The sequence below is a fragment of the Symphalangus syndactylus genome, chromosome 18, assembly GCF_028878055.3.
Source record: "Symphalangus syndactylus isolate Jambi chromosome 18, NHGRI_mSymSyn1-v2.1_pri, whole genome shotgun sequence".
Classification (NCBI taxonomy): domain Eukaryota; kingdom Metazoa; phylum Chordata; class Mammalia; order Primates; family Hylobatidae; genus Symphalangus; species Symphalangus syndactylus.
In genome coordinates this window covers 72,928,706-72,952,705 of record NC_072440.2, presented here as the reverse complement: position 1 = coordinate 72,952,705, position 24,000 = coordinate 72,928,706, and the positions used below count along the sequence as shown (strand labels likewise).

Sequence of the window (24,000 nt, the reverse complement as noted above, 5' to 3'; positions counted from 1 at the left end):
GAGGGGCTGACAACAGACAGTTCTAATCTCAAACGTTTTACTTGCTGGACTGGTTCTTAATCCCTAGAAACCAGCCTCAGGTCAAGAATTGGTTCCTAATTGCTATAGGTATAAAGGTGGTGCTCGTGTTGAGGGAGTTTTCAGTGTTCCGGCTCTGGTTGTCACCAGTGTGGCTTGGGAGATGGTTTATGTCGGTCTGTCCCCAGTCTGTGGATATAAACTAATTGTTAAACAGTTACTGACCCCTGTAAGTTTAGACAGTTTATAGTGCCAACCTTTAAATTTCATGGTGAAATATAATTTTCAGATTTATTAGAGCAGTTCAACGAAAGAAAATAAGAGAAATAGCTCTAAAAATGTGTAGACTGTCAAAGAAGGCTCATGGAGGAAGCATCAGTTAGAGGACTTTCACAGTACTTTATAATTACCTCATCATTATCAAGTATTGGACTAATATTGTCTTTGAACATCTCTCTCTGTTGCCTGTAGATTATAAACTTCTTGAGGATAGGGCAGTTTCTATTCTTTTTTTGTATTTGAATCTGGCCTTCTTGATAGATTTGGTAAATATTTATTGAGATCAATTAAAATAAGATGCTTTAAAACTGAGCACAAAGGACAAGTTACATTTCAGTAGCTTAGTAGCGAATTTAATTCTGCAGGTCTTGGTGCTGTACTTCTTTGGTGAGTTTGCTGGGCCCAGATGGCTAGGCTTGTACTTTCCTTAGACATTTTAATGGCCTGTCTTGGTTGTGATGTCTCTAAGCACTATGAGGACAGGGAATATGGCTCATAGAAGAGGGTGCCAACTGACAGCCTCTGTCCATTCTCTCCACCCACACATGACTCCTTTCTGTACAGTCTTTGGTAGGTAATAAGAACATTTCTTTAAAGTGATGATTCCTAGGTGAAACTGGAGGCCAGTTTTGTGTGTACTCTTATGTTTTATTAGGTGTGTGGGATTTGAGGAAGTTGTGGTGCTGGAAAGAATCTGCCTTGCCCCATATTACTGGTGAAAAAATAGAGACCTAGGAAGGATAATTTATTCCAAGCCATATGGCTACTTAGTGGCCATCAAGACTACTGTCCAGATCTCCTTAATGCTAGACATTTACCACAGTACCGGGTAAGTCCCATTTTTTTTTTTTTTTTTAGAAAGCATCAGTAAAAATCAATTTTACAGAAATGAATATAAGCGATTTAACTTAGGATTGTGAATGGAAAAATATTTTTCCTTTTGAATGCTAGAACTATGCCAGAGTTTCTTTTTTTCCTACTTTTTGCATGATTTAGAAGATAGAACACATGAAAACAGTTTCCTAAAGGAGATGTTTCATTTAAATCCTTAAAAAAAGCAAGCCACTTCGAATTTCTAAAAATAGCATTTAAAAAACCCCAAAATGGTCTAAAAAGGGATTTTAGTTGCATGAAGACTATACTTTTTGGGGGGTTTCTGGGCTCTAGGGAGGATGCTAGCTCTCTGAATGCTTTATGTTCTTATATGACTCATCTTGTTAGTGGTGACCCCAGAAGGGCAGTTGGAGAAATATGTTCCGAAGGGTGATTTGGAAGGAAGGGATGATTTGGAAGGAAGGGATGAGAAGGTTGCAGGCAGGAAAACTGAGCTGAGTGGTTTTAGAGAGTGTTGTTTTTTTTTAAGGGAAAAAAAAGAAAAAGAAAAAAGGAAAGGCTGCTAGGAGCTTGGTCCTAACTGATTCCAGATGGGCCTGCTACAGTACAAAGGTTTTCAGTGTGTTTGGCATGGGGCTGACCAAGAGGGCCCCCTCAGCACTTCCTGTGCAGCTCTGCAATTGTACGCACCTAATCAGAAACAGCCCTTACTGCTGGAGCTCAAGAGCAACCGTCTCATGTTGTCTTTGTGCCTCATTCTGTGAACTGCTCCCTTTGCCTGCCCTGTTTACCTCCCTCTCCTAGTCTCTTTTCCTCTCTAATCTTTTCTGTATTTGTTTTCAGGGAATGTTAAAAGGAGGGGAGATATGTATATATAAACATAAACATATGTATATGTTTCTTGTGGGTTGGGAGCAGAGAAGAGAGGGAGGAAGGAATGGCCAAATTAAACGCAGATGGTGAATATTTAGGAGAGGAATTTTTTTCTGGACCTGGGAGGCATTTGCTAGAAATGGGGATCGGGAACATGAGAATGTGAATGAGACTTGGAAAAACAAGCCACTCTTTATTTTTCATTTTTTTGAATCCTGCACACTTGTCTGAATGGTTCAAAATATAACATTGCATGGGGATGGTTTCTTTACATTGTAAACTGAGTATCACTGGCCCTGTGTAGCTGTGTGCCAAAGGGTGAGTGTGACAGTGACTTTAAACTCAAAGGAAGTAGGAAGGTGTTTTGCACCCACATCCCATGTAGTATTGTTGCCAAGGGAGCATACCTGGTGTGCTCTGACGTGGGCTTGAATTTGGACGTTTTCCCAGCTACTGCAGTGTATCAGGCACTCTGCACAGCTTAAAAGAGGATTTTTTTGGTGACACTCAGCTGCAGGCACTATGAATTGTTCTTTTGTGCCCTCCAGATTCCACCAGGGATATATTTTATATATATACTTGATTTTCTATTTTGCTTCTATTTTGGTTGCCTGGTTAGACTGAGGGTATGCTTGGTATTGACTGTTAGTGTTTTGGGTCTAGCTGATGATTACAGAAACTCTGCCATCCCAGGGGTCCATTTAGGTCTTTGCAATTTTATTCTAATCCACTTAGCTGTTGTACTGATGTTGTTGTGTAAATGTGAGCTTATTAGGATAGACTATGTAAAAATATACTATGTTGGCATAAAGCCCTTAGCAGCATTGCTTTGTTTTGACCTCTTCATACTTTGCGTCCCTTTTGTCCTCTTGTAAGCACCATGATCACATGATCACATTTCTTCTTCTTCTTCTTTTTTTTTTTTTTTTTAGATAGAGTCTCACTCTGTTGTGTTGCCCAGGCTGGAGTACAGTGGTGCAATCATGGCTCACTGAGTCCTGAGCTCTTGGGCTCAAGTGATCCTCCTACTTCAGTCTCCAAAGTAGCTGGGACTACAGGTACATGCCAGCATGCCTGGTTAATTGAAGAGTGTTTTTTTTTTTTTTTTTTTTTTTTTTTGAGATGGGTCTTGCTGTATTGCCCACGCTGGTCTTGAGCTCCTGACCTTGAGCAGTCCTGCCTCAGCCTCCCAAAGTGCTGAGATTTCAGGCATGAGCCACTCTGCCCAGCCACATTTTTTCTTGAGCTAAATGTACAATATATCCTCTGATGAAAAATTTTAGTGCTGTTTCTAGGTAGCGAGAATGTCTGGGAGATAGAGTTTGGATGCTGAAATATTTGATTTTTTGGGATATTTTTGATGCTATAGGAATAATGTGTCAGAGTATTTGAAATTGGGATAGCATAAGACAAGTCACATGGTCACCCTTCTTGAGTGAGTCTTAGCAATATAGCATTGCAACCTGTGGAGAATTATGTTCTCAATTCACCAATAGGATCTTTCTCACTATGATTTTTTAAAATCCCCCATTTGACTAGGTGTAAAGAAGAGAAGGTAGCTAAGATGTTCTTTGTTTTTCGAGTGACTCCTATTTGCCAGGTACCAGACTCATGTTATCTCATTTAATTTGTCAGAACTCTAGGATAAATGGCCTCAAGTCCATTTGCAGGTGAGAAAACGGCACATGTGCAGTGTCACACAGCTAGCTTTGTTTCAGAGAGACAGGCTCAACCCATTGTATTCTGGGCCTAAAGGTGATACATATTCTTCCACATTCTGAGTAATATATAAATTCCAAACTCTTCTCAGAAAGAAACTCCTTTCTAAGGGTAATGTGGTAGTTAAAAAGATTTTTAAAAAAATCACTTTAAACTTATTTTTGTTGTCACTTTAAACTTATTTTTATTGTCATCCTTGTCCCATTTTAAGCATACTGACTTCCTCCCTCTGATATATAAAGAGCTGATGCTGGAGAGAGGAAGGAGGCAAACCATTTTGTCATGTTTATGGAGAGACCTCAAGGCTCTAAAAGCTGCTTTTATTTTTTTGAGACAAAGTTTCCCTCTGTTGCTCAGGCTGGAGTGCAGTGGTGCTATCTCGGCTCACTGCAACCTCGACCTCCTGAGTTCAAGTGATTCTTGTGCCTCAGCCTCCCAAGTAGTTGGGACTACAGAGGCGCAAGTCACCATGCCTGACTAATTTTTGTGTTTTTAGTAGAGACAGGGTTTTACCATGTTGCCAGGCTGGTCTCAAACTCCTGACCTCAAGTGATCCACCTGCCTTGGCCTCCCAAAGTGCTGGGATTACAGGCGTGAGCCACCGTGCTCGGCCATAAAAGCTGCTTTTTTTTTTTTAATTAATGGAAATTTTTATTGGGGGTAATTGTAGATTCTTACGCAGTTGTACAAAAGCTGCTTTTGAAATGGCAGAAAGGCAGAAGTTCTGTTCTAGAGGCAGACAGGTACCTCTTTTTATCTTCTAGGGCAATGTGCAAGGAGAGTGTATGAGGGGCTCTTGAGACCCCACTTCACTTTACTGCTCTCTGCTGTCTTTGGGATGTGCACTTGTCAAGTACTCTTAAGTGCTGTGTGCAAGAGGCACCCATTTGCCATACTGAATTCAGGCCGTACCTTGAAATCTTGCTGATTTGCTTGAGCAGAGACAGTGTTCAGAATGTAGGGATAGATTGCCGGTGGAGACAGTAGTAGACCTTGGAGGAAAATCGTAGGAATTGATGGGGTGAAGCAACAAGATATCTTCAGTTGGGATCACTCTGAAGACTCCCTACAATGTTTTTTCTTTAATGCTCATCGTTTGTTGCCAAATCTTTGTTTATTTACCTGGTATAATGTCTTTTTCCCCAATTCGACTGAGCGTCGTGAGAAAAGGACTATGTCTGTTTTCCACACTGTATTCATGGTGCCTAGCACTATGGGACCATAGTAGGTGTACATTTTATGAAAGTTTGTTGAATGAGTGAATGCCATGGGAAATTATGGTTCCTGTTGAAGAATTTAATCCTCAGGTCAAGGCTTTGTCTGTTGTTTTGCATCAGAGGAGTGACTTTGAACATTTTCCTGATAAAAGAGTTTTAATACCATAAGCTTGTTTTCTTCTTGTTTACTACCTTAGCTCAAGATCTTCTCTTAAGCTCTACTGACAGAGTCTTGCTTTATTTCAAAAATGTGCTTAAGACCTGGAAGCCCAGTCTGTGAAGCATCTGGTTTACCTTGACCTGTAAAATTAGCAGACTGCTTCTTTTCCCGCCTGTTCTGTGTGTTTAAGAGAGGCGCATAATTCTATTTTGAGGCTTATGATAGAATAGGAGCATAAAGAAAACTCGATGACTCTGTTTACTTTAAAAACTTGTTGCTCATCTAAATTGGTTGAATGACTGTCCCTTCCCTTAACTAACCCTTTCAACTTTTCATCCTGAATCGACCTTCCCTAAATTTATCTTTCATAAAAAAAGGCCATAAATATATTTGATCTCTAACCCACTGGGACTCTTTTTTAAGTTTGGCTTTTGGCTTTTTTTTTTGTAACCTTTCTCTCTAAGATCAGGAAGAAAGGGATAAGTAATTGTGGACAAGAAAATTGGAAAACACTTAAGAAAAAGTTTAGGGTTGTGTGGGTGTGTGAAAGCATATGTGTATACATATACATGTTTTTCCTTTCCTGCCCCACTGTTCTCTAGCTAGAATGACCTAGATTTTTTTTTATTCTGGGAAAAATTGTATTATTTCTGGATTCTGCTGTTTCTTTTAAGTAGTTGGACTAGAAGATGCTGGACTTATAACTTACATTTTTAAGATCTTTCTTGTACTCTTAAGAAAAGTGGTAAATGGTATGGATTTTAGATGTTTGTACTGGAAAGAGTAGCACTAATAAGGAAATGCCTTTGTCCTCCTGGTCTTTGTTGAAGTTAAAATCAGCTTGGATAGCTGAGGATGGTGGAGGGTTATTTATTATTTTTGGGCTCCAATGTCAAAATTCTCAGTTTTATTTAAACACTCAACACAATTGATATTTGAGTGTCATGCTATTAGCTAAGGTCAGTATTCACTTAGGTTAGGAAACATCTCTTATCATTTTCATCTCTTGTAGCACCTAACACAGCCCTGGGCACATACGAGGCACTTGATAAAAGCTTGATGAGTTTAATTTAATATAATCTTGCTTAATTCATAGATTGAGTTGTTTGACCTATTAGGTTGAAGAAAACTTCATTGTCCATTTTTTTTTTTTTTGATAGGGTATTTTTTATTTTTATTTTTTATTTTGAGACAAGGTCTCACTCTGTTGCCCAGGCTAGAGTGCAGTGGCACAGCCTCCCGAAGTGCTAGGATTATAGGAAAATTCACATTTTAAATGCTACTTTATGAAAGTTTCTAAAAGAAAACATAGGAGAATGTTGTCATGATATTCTTCTACTTGAACTGGATATAAATGCTGACTATAAAGGAAAAAATGATAATTTGACTACATCAAACTCAGGAATGATCTGTTCATTAAAAGACACCATTAAGAAAGTAAAGCTAGATTTGGTGGTGCACACCTGTATTCCTAGCTACTTGGGAGGGAGGCTGAGACAGGAGGATTGCTTTAGACCAGGAGTTAAAGATCAGCCTGGGCAACAACATAGTAAGACCTCATCACTACAATTTTTTTTTTAAAGTTGACTGGGCATAATGCCATGTGCCTATTGTTTCAACTACTCCAGAGTCTGAGGAAGGAGGATCGCTTGAGCTTAGGAGTTCAAGCCTGCAGTGAGCTATGACTGCACCACTACACTCCAGCCTGGGCAACAGAGCAAGACCCTGTCTCTTGGAGGGGGAAAAATTATATATATGTAAAAGAAAGTAAAAAGGCAAACTACAAAGTAGGAGAAAGTATTTGTAGTATAGGGATCTGGCTAGTCTCTAGAATATCTAAATAACAACTACAAACCCATATATAAAAGAATTTCTTTTAATGAATCTTTTGAACGACCCAGTAGCAAAATGGGCAAAATATTTGAGTAGTTAATTCACAAAAGATGATCTCCAAATGTTCCAAAAAATGGTCAGGATTGCTAATCATCAGGCTAAAGCAAATAGCCACGATGAGCTATTATCACACTACCTCCAGAATGACTAAAATGAAAAAAGCAGACATTACTAAGCATTAGTGAGGACGTTCAGCATCTGGAACCCTCATGTGCTAGTGGTGGTAATGTAAATTGGTACAACTTTGGAAAACTGGCAGTTGGTAGTATCTACCAAAGCTCAACATAAGTGTACCCTGTAACCAGTCGTTCCACTCCTAGGCATACCCAACCGAAATGTATACATGTGTGCACTGAAAGACGTGCAAGAATTTTTAGGAATAGCCCCAAGCTGGAAATGGCACAGAGGCCTTTCAACATGACTGAAATATTTTTCAGTAAATTATATATTTATAAGATGGAATACACTCAACAAGTGGATTAGTTTTACAGATATAATGTGGAGTGAAAGAAGCCAACACAAAAGAATGCATAATGTGCGATTCCATTAATATTAACTTCAAAACAGGCAGAGGGGATTTATGGTGTTAAATACAGTCATTGTGGGCTGGTGGGAGTGACTTTGCAAAGGCACAGGATGGGCTTCTATAGTGCTGGTAATGTCGTATTTCTTGGCCTAGGTGTTAGTTACATGGCAAGGGGCGGGAGGACGGTCACTTTGTGAAAATTCATTGAGTTATGCACTTAGGTTTTTTGCCTGTTTCTGTATATGTAATAGCTTTGGTAAAAAGTTTACTTTCTTCTACTTGCGTTCTGTGATTGCCACAGCTGATAGATAGCTTTCCCCTCATACACATACTGATCCTTTTCCTGTCGAGCTTGTAGGATGTGAGTGTGCACATACATTTTTGTGTTTATGTGTTGGGGTGTTATGTGGGGATGAAGGTGCTTTTTAAAGTTAATGTAAATTTGCTTGTCAAATATTCAACATGCTGAGTTTCAAACAGCCACAGGAAAGTAGAATTGATGAATAAGCTTCACTGACCACTTTTTAAACTAATTCTCCAAGAAGAATAAGGACATTTTCATTCTACCTCATAGAGCAGCAGATTTGGATTTTGCTCTGCAGACAAAAAAACCTCTTCATTGAGAGTCTCAGCCACCAACAGCTTCATTTTCAGAAGGATGTACCTCATTTTGGCCGTTATTCTTATCATGGAGACTATGAGGAGAACAAATCTCCATGATATTAAATTTTTTTTTCCCTTTTTCTCTGTGGAAATCTAATTCAAAGTAAGGCATTTTAGGAAAACCTAATTGGGGTTAGGTAGAAAATCTAAAAGATGTTGCCTTGCCTTCTCTTAGCTGGTCATATCTTTCAATTCTCAACCTGGCCTTAGGAAAATTCTTCAAAGTTCAAGTTTGTTATGTTGTCTTATGACCATCCCTTTGCAAATCTTTGTTCTCCCTCCATGGAATGCTCTTACCTTCCTCATTTACGTAAATGAACTTCTGCTCATTCTCCATGGCATCTTCTAGAGGTAGCCTTTCCTTCTGTATACTGTCACCATACCTATATACACCTTCGCTATATTGAATATCACACATAGCTCTATTTATTTGTTCTTTGGTGCCAGCCTTTTGAGATTATCGACTGGTGTGTGGTAAGTATTGAGTAAGTATTGAAAGAAAGAATGGATGATTGAAAATATTATTTGAAAGACAGTAACTATTTTCTAAAGAATAAAATCTGATTATAATATTTGACATTAGTAGATACATTTTTTTTTTCCAGAAAAGGTGATTATTTGCCTTAATTTCAGAGTAAAAAAGGATATATGTTTACAACAGGGTGTATGTTGTGGCTGTAGGAGAGAGTGATGCTAACTGGTTCACATGGGTAGCAGACACGTGACCTTGGCCTCTTTAGCATGGTCCTCTAATCAGCTGATTTAATTTTAGTGGAATCCCTGGAGAAATGCTCTGGTTCTATATGTAGAATGTAGAAATCATAAATCTAATGTATAGATCCTGACTGCATTAGGGTTTGTGGATTAAAACCAACAAATAGACTATGTAGGTATTATGACATTATGACTGGGCCAGTGTAGGCATTATGACAGTGATACTTGTTTTCATCTAAAATATTATGAAATTAATTCCAGAATGTTATCTGAAGTTTTGTCATTTCATTTCAGCATGTAATTTCTCAAGCCAATTTTAATTTAAAAAGATCTGAGTAGAATCATTGCCGTTTGTCCAGAAGTTTAGAATAATAGGATTAGAATAATAATAAGTATTGAGTGCCTACTTAGAGTTTAATACTGTTAGTAACACATAAAAAGTATGACTTTGACCTTGATGTCGTGTCCTATATTTTATCGATGGCATAAGAGAACACAGATATAAAATGATTTCTAGATGTTTTTTTCCAGCCCTCACTATCTGAAAATAGGAAGCTAAGTGGAAAAATGCACATGCTTTGGAATCCAAACAGATCTGGGTTAGAATTCTGGCTTTTTTAAAAAAATGAAATAATGAGTATATAACCATAGTCACCTTGACATCACTGGAACTCTGTTTCTGTGTTTGCAAAGTGGAGTAAGAATGTATACTAGGCAGGGCGTAGTGGCTCACACCTGTAATCCCAGCACTTTGGAAGGCCGAGGTGTGTGAATCGACTGAGGTCAGGAGTTTGAGACCAGCCTGGCCAACATGGTGAAACCCCGTCTGTACTAAAAATACAAAAATTACCCAGGCCTGGTGGCGCTCGCCTGTAATCTCAGCTACTCAGGAGGCTGAGGCAGGAGAATTGCTTGAATCCGGGAGGTAGAGGTTGCAGTGAGCCGAGATGGCATGACTGCACTCCAGCCTGGGTGACAGAGTGAGACTCCATTGCAACAACAACAACAACAACAAAAAATATATACTAGTGTTGGTGTTTTTATTTTTGTGAAATAGCGATGACACATATAAAACTCCTGGCATGTAATAAGTGCTGTTAATGTATGTTTGAGTGAAAGACTAGATAAATGGAGCTTTGTTTTGCAACATTCCACTTAGTCTAGGCCATTGCTGATAGATTTCTTCATAATAAGTCAAGTTTTGTAATTGATTTGATGGGCAATCTCAGAAACTGCTTTAGTCTCCCCTTTGTAGAATAAGGTGACTGTTAGTGTTTATCATACTTAATACTTAGCCAGTGGAACCATGGTGTCCATAGGAATGCTTTCACACAAGGAATGGCTTGTTAAGGTCAACAGGGAGCGAAATAAGAAAACAAATATCTCAGAGATGGGCTAATCATATTGCCCCCCCACCCCGCACAGCAATGTGGGTTTCAGTTGTTAGCATGTGCTTCATCCTTTGCTGTTTTCCACAACAGTTGTAAAGCTTTTTCTAGATGCCTGTGTGTTAACTAGAGGCATCTGATTCTTTTGACTTCTCTAATTGTTCTAAATTGTTTAAGTTTTCTTTGGGGTAGATGACTGTTATTACACTGAATTATTCTTCTTTCCTGTCTTTTTTTTTTTTTTTTTTTGCTGGAGAATTGGTGCCCTGGAGCTGAGTCTCTGCTTTGCAAACCGAAAATATAATTTTCCTGGGCGTGCCTTATTTTTATCCATTCCTTTTCTCCCTTTCCTACTACAAGGCTCTGACCTGCTTGGAGCCCTTACTACCTGGTCACAACTGATACTTTGTCCTTCAGAGTCACATAGGACATAGCCACTGCGTTGATTGAGTGCTCAGCTATCGAATATGGCTCTGAGAAGGAATTACTTCTCTAGAATGCAAAATGGGCATCTGAGCCAGAGAATGAAGCCCTGGTCCATATTTAGTCATTATTTAGGGAGAGTGAGGAGTAACAATTTCAAAATTAGAGTTTAGATTAAGCAAAGAAAATACTAGTCAAATTGGCTGGTGTATGAGGTGAGTAGAGCTGGATTTTTACCCGAAGTAGAAACCTTTGTAGGAACTGCCTGTGGTTCAAGAAGTTATGTATATTTTATGGTATATCTATGATTATGAAAGGATAATTTTCTAAAAGTTTATGTTCTTCCTCTGGGGATTGTTAACATCTATTAATATCCACAGGAATTTTACTAATAATAATGCCAACTTACTCTTGATTCAGTCCCTTTGACACAGGGACCTAAACTAATTTACATTAATTTTGTCAGTAATTCTTATAATATCCCTGTGTGGGAGCTGCTTTTTAGATGAGGTATGTGAGAATTTGTTAAGTTTGCATAGCAGGTCAGTCCCTTGGATGGAAAGTTGGACCCAGGATTTGTGCTTCCAGGCTTAGTGTTTGATCACTGAAGTGTGCAGTCTTTTTACCTAATTCTCCTCCCCATTTATTCTTCCTATGATGGAGGAAATCATATCAAGGAAATAGCAGGAGAATTCCGTCTTCTAAGAGGTTAAAGACTTCTCTGCCTTGAGGCGTGGAGTTCCCAATCCTTGGCTTAGGATGGAAGGAAACAGCAGAGCACTGTGATGTTCAGCTGAAATGGCACAACTGTTTTTTTGCGTAGTTTTTTGTTCTCTTTTTAAAAATTCTCCTATTGGGAGGAGGTGAACGTGAGAATTTTCTCTCTGCCAATCTTATATGTGAGGCAGGTGGCTTGGTTGTTTTTAATGCTCAGCAGATATCACTACTTGCTTTTGGGTTAGAGGCCAGAGAGGAGGAGGTGAAACAGCCACTTTTGGGTGGGGTTGAGAGGAGGGTACAATGTTGGAAGGAAGACATTTCTCTGTGTTTTCTTAGTCATAGGACTCTGAATCCCAAGTAGCTAAATTTAGCTCAGGTTCCTGTTGAAAGCATCGTCTTTTTGGGGCGGGTGGTGTGGGGAGAACGGAAAACCTTTTTGTGTATCCTGCTCCATGAAGCCAATAGGGAAGCAGGAGGAGGTGAGGTTGCCATGGAGATGGTAGCTGTGTGCAAGGGGAGAGCAGCAGGGTTTAGAATTCCAGGAAGGAAGAGAGAGTGATGTCATCAGATTCCATGGACCAGCCCAGGAACCCCTGTGAGGTTGGTGGGGAGTTGGGTGTGTTGGGGGTGGTGGAGTGGGAGTTTGTGCAGGGGAATTGTGGCTTCAGTAAGGTGTGGGGAGTCCAGTTCAAGCAGAGAGGTTGGTCGTGTGGAATTGTGCTGATCTGCATTAATGCCTGATTTAAAAAAAATCTGGAAATCATTCTGAATTTGCAGAATATTTTCTTTGTTGAAAAAAGACATTTATTTAACAAAGGAGCTCATCTAGATGTAGAAATGTAATATCTTTTTATAGTTGTATCCCTGAAGTATTTGTGTGTGCCTTTATCCCTTGTATGTGAGGGTATTTGTGTGCATATTTTAGTATATAGTTGCCTTTGTACAGTACCTTTTATGGTGCTGCATGCAGTTAAATGCTTCATTAATGCCTGCTGATGGTATTTTTTTTATATGGATGGGTGTATATAAATAAAACGCTTAAAAATAATCTGAAAAGAATATCAAAGCAGTTGCTTTTTCAGCAGAAAGGAAAACTGCATGCTTCAAGACAGTTGTTCTGAACATATGCATGTTTGTGCTGATAGTGAAGGGCAAATGTGTTTCTTTTGGTATGACTAAGAGGCTGCTTTTTTTTTTTTAAACAAATATAATAGAACCTGTGCATCCAAATGAATATTGCCCTTCAAAATAGTCACCTTGGCTGGTGATACAACCATTGCGCAAAACATAAAGAACTCTCATTCAGAATCGGCTTTAGAGATGAGTGATGAGGAAAACGTTTTCAATACCTAACACTGAATTTTTTTATTTAAAAAAATACCTACCTAGGTTTTTGAAAGACACTAGGTTTCTTCGAATTGGCTTTTCCTGATTTTGTGGTGGTGTCAAAAAGTCAAATCTGTGCTCAAATGGTGAGCTTTTACCCCATTTGAAGATACTTAAAGTCATGGGTTTAGGCTCTGAAGGCATTTTCATTTTCAGATCAAGGGCTCTTTAAATATTTAGTTTAGCAGTGGCCGTGTTTTGAATGATGGTAGCATCTGAGGAATAAGAACATAGCCTTCCCAGGGCGACATCTTCTGAGGTGACCCATTTGGATTTATTTGTTCAAGTGTGTCTGTTAAAATCAGTGACATTACCATTGGGTAATGTGGGAAGCAGCTTTAGATGGTGTGTCTGAGGGCACAGACTCTTTGGAATCGGATTGGTTCAAGTCTGAACCCCTGTTCTGCAATTCACTCACTGACCTTGGACAAGTTAGTCTCTTGGTGCATTGGCTTCCTCATGTGTAAAATGGGAATGATAGTGCTGTGAGTACCAACCTCACAGTGTGGTTTGAGGACTAAGTAAGCTAATATATAAAGCTGTTAGACATTTGATGTGTTCTCAGTCAGTGCTGGCTGTGATTATTGTCGTTAATAATTATATACTTCTTTGAATTACAGAATTCTGAGGTAGAATGTGCCTGGAGATAGTATAGCTCAGTAGTCCCTGTTCTGTACAGTTGGCCTATCATATCTGTGGGGTCCACATCTGTGCATTCAACCAACCATGGATTGAAAATAATTCAGAAAAAAAAATAACAATGCAACAGTAAAAATAATACAAATAAAAATACTAAATAGCTATGTAGCATTTACACTGTATTAGGTATTATAAGTAATCTAGAGATGATTTAAAGTCTCTGGGAGGATATGCATAGGTTATATGTAAATACTGTGCTATTATACATCAGGGACTTGAGCATCTGTGGATTTTGGTGTCTGAGAGGGGTCCTCAAAACAGTCCCCCATGGACATCAAGGGATGACTGTATTGAAGTCAACCTGGACCTCATTCCAGACACCACTGAATCAAGGAGAGAAATCTGTAGTTTTTAGATTATTCAATGATTCAGTCAAGATCAAATGATCAGTCAAGATAGAGAACTACTGAGTATAATCTGTTTACAGTATGGCCCCAGCACTAGAAGCTTCATTTCCTGGTAGATGTAGAAATCTCAGACGCCACCCTAGACCTACTGAATCAGAATCTACATTTTAACAAGATACCTAGTGACCTATCTGCATGCTAACATTTGAGAAGCACTGCTTTTCTTCTACCAATGGGAATAATTGGGTGATAACTGCAGGTTAAAGATGAATTATCTCTCAATTTTTCCCATTGCTGGAAGGGAAACAGTATGGCTAAGCCAGTGTGTAGATGATCATACACTTACCTTCCCTATTTCTTGGCCTAGGGATAAATGCTTTTCTGGACTAAACTGCTGCATAGCATGTAACAGAAAGAACAGTTGTAATTATGGCTCTGGCTCTACTGTTTACTAGCTATTTGGCCTGGATCCAGTCATTTAATCTCTCTGAGTCTGACTCTCCTCTCCTGATAATGGAAATAATACCCAGAAATAATGTATATCAATTATCTAGCGCATTGCAGTGCCTGCATATGTTACTGGCTTTTCCTTTTCCCTTGCCTTCAACCTTTCATTGATAAATCTGTAGTGCAGTTCTCGTCCCTTAGTAAGGGCCACCAGTGGAGTCTCAGTACCATCTCATCTCTGTGGGCTCTTCTTGCCCTTCTCCCAGCTATCTTGAGTATTTAATTGTACTTGCAGAAAACTAAGCTTTATAAAATATATGTATATATAGTTTTCTCTATCTCTTTCTGCAAAATGCCTTTTACTTAATGGAGACTATTATCTAAGAGGGCTAGAAGGTGAAGAACTAAAAGATTTGAGTAATTGAGTTGATACAGGAATCGAAGTATAACAAGATATGACAGGCAGCTCTTTTATGAATTCTTAATAGTTGACCATTTGTTTAAAAAAATGAAATTCCTGGTTTTTAAAACTTGGCATCAAGAAAAAAAATCCTCGGTAGGTTCGAAGTTGTTTGAAGTCTTTTTGGATTGGTTCCAAGCGAGAATTAACGTGGTAATTATCAGAAGATCACTGAATTGGTAAGTAATGAGCATTATCTTCTTTCTGACCAGGGAATTCATACAATAAAAGGAAGTTCAGGGACTTGCTCTGAGGACACTAGAAGTAGGTGGCAGAGAGTCTAGGTCAGAGAGTTGGCAGTTGTAGCCAGTAGGGCATTGGAAGCAACAGCAGCAGGAGGAAATAGAAAAGTCCAGTTTTACTCAGATCTTAATGGATTTAGGGATAGGCAGGATTGTGAACTCAAAACATACAATAAAAATTGTTGCAATCATAGTTTTTCTCTATGGGGTAGGTATACTTTCAGGTGCTTTGTATACTTTATGCCTAAACTTAATATCCTTGCAAGGTGTAGACATGATCACATATATTTTATAGACCAGAAAATAAAATTGAGGCCCAGAAAGGTGAGTAACTTGTCCTAAGTTGTTCCTCTAATAAACAACAGAGCTGGTTTAACATCATGTTCAATAGCAATGTGAGTGAAGAGAGTGTTATAAAACTAAATTGAAATAATATCTATCAATTAAAATAAAATTTATTATTTTGTCTATAATGACTTTTTTTGGGGTAGAATTGTTAATTTAAATTTAGACTGTGATAGTCAACTCAGATAGCCTGTCTTAAAGGGACTTTTTTGAATGTTGCAAAATGATCCTTTGAAATGTATTTCTTTTATACTCTGAGGCTAGTTAAGACGTATCTTTTGTTTTTTTAAATGCCAAAGCTTGAAGTCTTCAGTTTAGTGAAACACCAGTTTAAATTGAAATACCACAACACAAACTGATTTGTTGGTGGTTATCAATTGGCATATTTAGTCATAATGAGTATTCACATAATTGTGTCTGTTAGTCTGGTATTCCATTCAGATCCAGATGTAGATAATTATCAATGATTGCACAGAGTGAATCATATATTTAGACATATTTCTAAGTTACGGTTGGAAGAACTCCAAATGAGAGGACTTGGGTTCCAGGCCTGTTTTTGTGACCTTGGACATGTCACTTGAAACTCAAGGGAATGAACCTGAACTTCCCTTATCAATCAAAAGAGAATGATGTTATCTATCTAACAGAATTGTTATGAGTAGGAGGATGTGCTTGACACCAATTTCTGCGTCTTAGACTAGCTCTGTAACCTTGAGAAAGACATTTAAAACCTTGTGGTACATTGGCTTTCTTATCTGTAAGGTCAGTCTGTGCTATGTGAATATGGTTACAAGGTAAGGAGGGTACAAGTAAAGTAGCTGAATTAGAATCAGATGATCCCTGTGGGTCCCCTCATAATCTGTGGTCCTGTACTAGTCAGAACTGCCTGTATGTTGGTATGTGGTGAAGTGTTACATACAACTAAGATACTGTTTCTTATATCATTATTGTTAACAGGGCCACCCCATTAAGGAACAGGCACTGTGTAAGATATTGCATGTATTACCTCAATCCTTGTAACAATCCTATGAGGTAGGTAGTATTCTCATTTAAAGATGGAAGAATTTGAGGCTGAGAGATGAATTAGCTTTTCACAGCCATAGAGCTAGTTGGTTACCAGAGACATAGATCAGTGTGATTCTAATAACTGTACTTTCCCCCATACCTCACTACACATGCTATTGTGACAGGCCAAAACTAGGACATGGGCTTATTATGCCACAAACTGCCTGTACCAAAGAATGTAATGATGACTGAGTAATTATATTCTTCACCACGAAACACTTGCAGTTAAAGAAGGGGAGAAAGCCAGTTACACTTTAGAGTGTTCCTGCTGAAGTAGTAAAAATTATTACTATTACTAATTCTCCATCCTCGATTATGAATCTTTTTAATAATCTCTGTGACAAAATGGGTAATACAAATAAAGCACTTCTGCTGCATACTAAGTATGACAGTTATCTAAAGGAAAACTGCTTCTGTGATTGAGTTGCCAGCTGAACTTTTTTCATGGGATGCCATTTTTATTTGAAAGAACAGCTGATAGACTATGGTATTCAGACGTTTTATTAAAAATGAATGAGGTGGCCAGGCACAATGGCTCACGCCTGTAATCCCAGCACTTTGGGAGGCTGAGGCGGGGGATCATGAGGTCAAGAGATTGAGACCATCCTGGCCAACATGGTGAAACCTCGTCTCTACTAAAAATACAAAAATTAGCCGGGTGTGCTGGCATGCGCCTGTAGTCCCAGCTACCTGGGAGGCTGAGATGGGAGAATTGCTTGAACCCAGGAGGTGGAGGTTGCAGTGAGCTGAGATTGTGCCATTGCACTCCAGGCTGGGCAACAGAGCAAGACCCTGTCTTAATTAAAAAAAAAAAAAAAATGAAGTGAGCCTGTCATTTTAAGGAAAAGTGATATTTGTTGTCAGTGATAAAATTTGAACTTTCAAGCAAAAACTAGAGTTTTGGAAAACTTGTATCCTGGCCTATGAGCTTGATAGCTCTGGCCCTTAAAAGACTTTTCTGATGAGATTGGTGGTGATATTAGTGAATGTGAATTTTTTGATGTTATATAACGAGATGTGTCAACAGTTGGAAGATCTTTATAACTTAGTGAACTTGTATTTTATAAATGAACAATACATAATGTTACAAAATCATGCACAGGCAAAAAAAACTATTCCAAGTGCAAGACCAATGAATTTTTATATTAACAATATGAAAAAATTCATTGATAAGGTTTCACATGCCACATTGCAACAAACCTTTGGTACAGTATTAAAGAAGAATAACTAGAGATAGGTGAAAAGTCTATTAAAATACCTTGCCTTTTCAAGATACATATCCGTGGACTGCCAAATTTCTTTCTTATACTTCAGAATAACATTGAAACAGATTGAATGCAGAAGCAGGTATGAGAATCCAGCCATCCTCCATTCCATCTCTAATCCCCAGGCCACAGTCTGGTACTGGCTTGTGGCCTATTAGGAACCAGGCCACATGGCAGGAGGTGAGCAGCAAGCACTACTTCCTGAGCGCCACCTCCTATCAGATCAGTGGCGGCATTAGAGTCTCTTAAGAGTGCATACTCTACTGTGAACTGTGCATGCAAGGGATCTAGGTTGCGTGTTCCATCTAATGCCTGATGACTTGAGGTGGAACAGTTTCATCTTGAAACTATCCCCACCCTACCCCAACCCCCAAGGAAAAATTGTCTTCCATGAAACCAGTCCCTATGCCAAAAAGATTGGGGACCACTGTTCTATTAAGTTGGATGTTAAAAATATTTGTAGAAATGTAAAATAATGATACTATTGTCACTGGTTTAGTTACAAACTAAACCATTTTCATAAAATATTTTTTAGGCTAACATAATGGTTGGTTTATTTTTGGTACTTTTAAAGGAATTAACATATTTTTTAAAGTACTCAGTTTTAGTTTCTCGTAGGCAAATCGCAGTAGTTACAACCACAGAAGCAAAAGCTCTTTGGAGTCTTTGGTAATTTTTTAAAGTGTTAAGGTATTCTGAAATCAAAAAAGTTTGAGAATTGCAGCTCTAGTTCTCTAATCTTTTATTTCAGTAGTGGTTGAGACCTCTTAAATTGGTTCTTTACGTCATGAATGGATCTTGACCCACAAATTGAAAGAGAGTGGGCTAGAGTTAGAGGATTACATTGTGAAGGGAGGTGGGATTTTGCTGAATTTTGCTTGAGTTGATGTTTGAGAATGTGCTAAGGTGTGAAGTAAATTGAGTAAAGTTTCTATCTGGAAATTAGCTATTTGTGGTCATCTTCCAAACCCCATTCAAGTCTTACCTACTGTGAGTTCTCCTCTTTGTAATTTCTTTATGCCTTTCTCACTTGATTATCAACCATGTACACTTGTTCTCTCTGGGCCATACATTTACGTTTTATTACATGGTTCATATTGTATTTGTTTACATGCCTCTTTCCCTTACTAGACTGTGAGTTCTTTGAGAAAAGAATCCCTAGCTTATTTTCCTTTGCATTCCTACCAAGTTCCAGACACATAAACGTCCCTCAGTAAATGTTTGCTGAAGGAATAAATGAGAAGAAAAAGAGAATAACCAAGTGGGGCAAGGCTTGGGATATTTGGAACCTAATCATGTAAGCAATGGAGGGCCATTAGTGTGGAAGTGGCGTGAGTGGAATCATGTAAGCAATGGAGGGCCATTAGTATGGAAGTGGTATGAGTGGTGTTTTAGGTAGTTAACCCTGGCCCTGGTAAGAAAGCTGGGCAGGGGTGGATGGAGGCCAGCTCTTAGCTGGACCAGCCAAGAGACTATTGTTAGAGTAATTTAAGCTTGAAGTGATCCAGGCCTGGATTAAGATGAGTGCTTTCGCCATAGATAATAAGCCATACATCCTGAATCCTGAGGAGTATTTACAAAAACAGAAACAATACCATCCATACTGCTTGACAGTTGTTGTGTACTTATGCTGAATTCTGTGTTAAGAGCTTTACGTGTATTGTTTCATTTAATCTTCACAGCATCCCTGAGGTAGGTGTTGTTATTATCTCCATTTTTTTCTAGTTAAGTACTAATAATAGCATGTTCATTTGTTGAACAGTTAGAAAATACAGATAAGAAACCTCCTCCCCCCACAAAGACATATATCACTCATAAATCCAAATTCAACACCAAGACGTATGACCACTGTAAACATTTTGGGATATATCCTTCCAGACTTAAAAAAAAACATATATAGTGTGTGTTATATATGCCTGAATAGGAGGAAACCATGAATATAAGGCTTTATGCTGTTTTTCCATTGAAGGGAAGGGCTAACGTATTAAGCTTTTAGGGATGTCAAGGAAATAGGCAAATATCTACTTAAAATATTTATTTATGTAATTTAGAAACATTTTATCTTTTTGGGAAAAAATGTGTATAGCTGTACTGCATCAGTATCTGTATTGTTGCTTAGAACCACTTTGAATCTTCAGTTTTCCAGAGTATATATTGAGATACAGCACTTTTTTGAATCTATATTTATTGCTGTCACTGATGATTTTATCTCAAGCTGTAAGTACTTACTCAAATAACAACAGGAAGTTTCTTCATTTGTACTGTGGTGTATACTGCATTGCTTTTCAAAAAAATGTTAATGGAGGTTAAATTCACATAACATAAAATTAACCTTTTAAAAAAGTGAACAATTTGGTGGCCTTTAGTACGTTCACAGTGCTGTACAACCACTGTCTCCATGTAGCTTACATTTTTACATCACCCTCAAAAGAACCCCGTATCCATTAAGCAATCATCCTCTCTTTCCCCTTCCCTGCTGGCAACCACCAATCTGCTTTCTCTTTTGATGAATTTACCTATTCTGGAGATTTTATATAAATGGAGTCATATAATATATGACCTTTTATGTCTGGCTTCTTTCACTTAGTACTGTGTGTTTTCATTGTTTATCCATGTTGTAGCATATATCAGTACTTCATTCCTTTTTATAACTGAATGATACTCCTTTGTGTGTATATAGCACAATTTGTTTATCTGTTTATCCCTTAATGGACGTTTGGGTTTCCATCCTTTGGCTTTTGTTTGTTTGTTTGTTTGTTTGAGACGGAGTCTCACTCTGTCGCCCAGGCTGGAGTGCAGTGGTGTGATCTCAGCTCACTGCAAGCTCTGCCTCCCGGGTTCATGCCATTCTCCTGCCTCAGCCTCCTGAGCAACTGGAACTACAGGCGCCCGCCACCATGCCCAGCTAATTTTTTGTATTTTTAGTAGAGATGGGGTTTCACCGTGTTAGCCAGGATGGTCTCAATCTCCTGACCTCGTGATCTGCCCGCCACGGCCTCCCAAAATGCTGGGATTACAGGTGTGAGCCACCACGCCCAGCCCATCCTTTGGCTGTTGTGAGTAGTGTTGCCATGAACATCTGTGTACAAGTATTGGTTTTGAGTACCCGTTTTCCAGTTCTTTGGGTATATACCTAGGAGTGGAATTGCTGGGTCATATGGTAGCTCTATATTTAACTTTTTGAAGAACTGCCAATCTCTTTTCACAGCAGCTGCTCCATTTTACATTCCCACCAGCAATGTACAAGCATTTGTCAATTTATTTTTAATGAAGAACACAATAAGACAGGGAAAGTAAAGAGAAAGTATGTGTAGCCTTTGAGTCTATTAGAGCTTTGTATCTCAGATTTTGCTGATGGACTTATTAAATATTTATTTAGCATCACTTCAGCACTAAGAATGAAATTTAGCTCAGGGAAATGAATCTCATCTATTTTAAGTAGTGAACAGACTAAGAAGTGATGATCAGAGGAATGAAGGAATGGAAATTTTTTTTTTTTTGTTTGTTTGTTTTTATTTTTTATTTTATTTTTTTTTATTATACTTTAGGGTTTTAGGGTACATGTGCACAATGTGCAGGTTTGTTACATATGTATCCATGTGCCATGTTGATTTCCTGTACCCATTAACTCGTCATTTAGCATTAGGTGTATCTCCTAATGCTGTCCCTCCCCCCTCCCCCCACCCCACAACAGTCCCCGGAGTGTGATGTTCAGGAATGGAAATTTAAATAGACTAAAGTTCCTTGAGGGCAAAGGCCTTATTCATCTTTGTGTCCTCAGCATTTAACAAAGTACTTGGTGTATTATAGGGTTTTTTGGGAGTCTCCAAGACTACCCTAGGTCCAGTGAATTATCTAGGACTTACGGTACTCAGATGTAGTCATACTTAAAGCTGTGCTTTATACTAGTAAAAGGCTATAAAGCAATGTCAGCAAAGAAAAAAGGTGCATGCGGTGAAGTCCAGAGGAAACCTGACTCAAGCTTCCAAAAGTCCTTTCGCAGTGGAGTCGCAGGACTTGCTTGATTCCTCCAGCAGTAAGTTGTGACAGTGTTGTCTACCAGGGAAGCTTGTTACAGACTTAGTGCTGAGGTTTTTTGGCTGGGGATGGTGGAGGGGGCTGTTCACATAGGCATCCTAACCCTAGCACATATCAAAATTCCAGACTCCCAAAAGGAAAGCAGGCATTAACAGATAAGAGCCACTCTGATTAGTCCTGGGGATAGAACCCTTGTGAAATCTTCAGTTCTCAGATACCAGCTAAGGCCAACCTTGCAAGCTGCTTTCTCTGAGGATGGCAGTCAGACCTGCTACATTAATTCTTTTTGCACATAGATGTTCAGTTTCTTTAAAAAATGTGTTCTTAGGTGTATGAAGAAAAATAAACACCATAGTAGAAAGCCAGCAGGGACTTTAATGTAAGACAGACCTGGATTTCTAATATGGGGGGAAAATTGTATAGTTTTTCTGAGCCTCAGTTTCCTTACTATAAAGTGATATATCACAGGGTTTTAGTGAGAATTAAAAGTGATAATGTTTATAAAACACTAAGCATAATGTCTGTCTTATATATAGTAAGTAGCTGTTAGCAATTTTTTTCAGCTTGCTTGTATCAGTCCAGGTCCAGCCGGGAGAGAGAGACTACACAGTACTTTGGACAGGGGATTTAATATAAAGAATTATTTACCGCCAGGCACAGCGGCTTACGCCTGTAATCCCAGCACTTTGGGAGGCCAAGGTGGATGGATCACCTGTGGTTGGGAGTTCAAGACCAGCCTGACCAACATAGAGAAACCCCGTCTCTACTAAAAGTACAAAATTAGCCGGGTGTGGTGGCACATGCCTGTAATCCCAGCTACTCAGGAGGCTGAGGCAGGAGAATCGCTTGAACACGGGAGGTGGAGGTTGCAGTGAGCCAAGATCACACCACTGCACTGCAGTCTGGGCAACGAGCAAAACTCCGCCGTCTCAAAAAAAAAAAAAAAAAAAAAAAAAAAAAAAAAGCTGGACGCGGTAATCCCAGCACTTTGGGAGGCCAAGGCAGGTGGATCACGAGGTCAGGAGATTGAGACCATCCTGGCTAACACGCTGAAACCCCGTCTCTACTAAAAATACAAAAAATTTAGCTGGGCATGGTGGCGGGCACCTCTAATCCCAGCTACCTGGGAGGCTGAGGCAGGAGAATGGCATGAACCTGGGAGGCGGAGCTTGCAGTGAGCCGAGATCGTACCACTGCACTCCAGCCTGGGCAACAGAGTGAGACTCCATCTCCAGAAAAAAAAAAAAAAAAAAAAGAATTATTTACCATAAGAGGAGATTGAAATAATGAGAAATTGGCTCGTAGGAAGAAAACTCTAAATAACAGCAGATATAGATCTGCTGTATCTATAATGAGATATAATGTAATAATATGATTGATGTGTGATAAAATAGAATTAGTATAATAGCAGCTAAGCAGCTACCCCTGGGACTGAGATATCATACCCAAAGAGCCATCTCCCTCAATACCACCAAACACTCCCTGGCCGAGAGACTGAAATCCGAGGGGCTTTGTTGGAGAAGGCATGACTTTGACTCTCAGAATGGCAGAGAAGTAAGTCCCTATGGACTTATACCAGCAGAACTTGCTGGAAATCTGTCCTTTTGAAGTTGCCAAAAACTACCCTCTAGGATACTTGGGGAAAGCTCTTCACAAGGAGTTGTCTCACCAGAGGCACTTTGCTGCCATATGACAGCATGAAAAGGTTTACTGAGGGAAGCTACTAGCTGCTGGCTGCTGTCCATTGTAGGAGCTAGGATGGAGGGAAACTGCTTATCCTGTAGGAACCTGCTAGGCAAGCACAATGGGACCTGGAAGCGAAATGCTTTCCTCCTATAATGTATCTCCTGTGTCCTCTATGGATAAAGCTTGACATCATGCATGCTTTGTAAAGGAAAAATATTTGAAGGGCCCAGGTTAATTTTCACACAGCCGGCAAAAAGAGTAAATTTGGAGCTGATAATCAATTAATTGATAACCAATATATAGATGGAAAGGATGTTTAATTGTAAATCCTCAGAAAATAGGAAGAAGATGGCAGATGGACAAAGATCTAAGGAACCTCAAAATAAGTAAGACATATGCAAAAAAAAAAAAAAATGAAGTTGGACCTTACATCAATACCAAAATTAACTCAAAATGGATCAAAGACCTAAACATAAGAGCTAAAACTATAAAACTCTTAGAAGAAAACTTAGAGTAAATCCTCATGACCTTGGATTTGGCAGCGGATTCTTAGACATGACACCAAAATCACAGGCAGCAAAAGAAAAAACATA

The 24,000-nt window shown here is 38.9% G+C and overlaps 1 protein-coding gene across 19 annotated transcripts in view; it reads left to right on the top strand.

Moving 5' to 3' along the window:
- The window catches only part of RBFOX2 (RNA binding fox-1 homolog 2), a 291,531-nt gene that overhangs the window by 55,947 nt on the left and 211,584 nt on the right, over positions 1–24,000 (top strand). For 2 of the 19 annotated variants that reach the window (XM_055252944.2, XM_055252948.2), the window contains exon 1: positions 11,876–12,027. The exons of 15 other annotated variants lie outside the window; for them this stretch is intronic. In XM_055252944.2, the coding sequence (XP_055108919.1) occupies positions 11,986–12,027 (42 nt within the window). In that variant the 5' untranslated portion in view covers positions 11,876–11,985. Of the gene's footprint in view, positions 1–11,875; positions 12,028–24,000 lie in introns of those variants that run through there. 2 more of the 19 variants (XM_055252950.2, XM_055252947.2) reach the window with 1 other exon arrangement.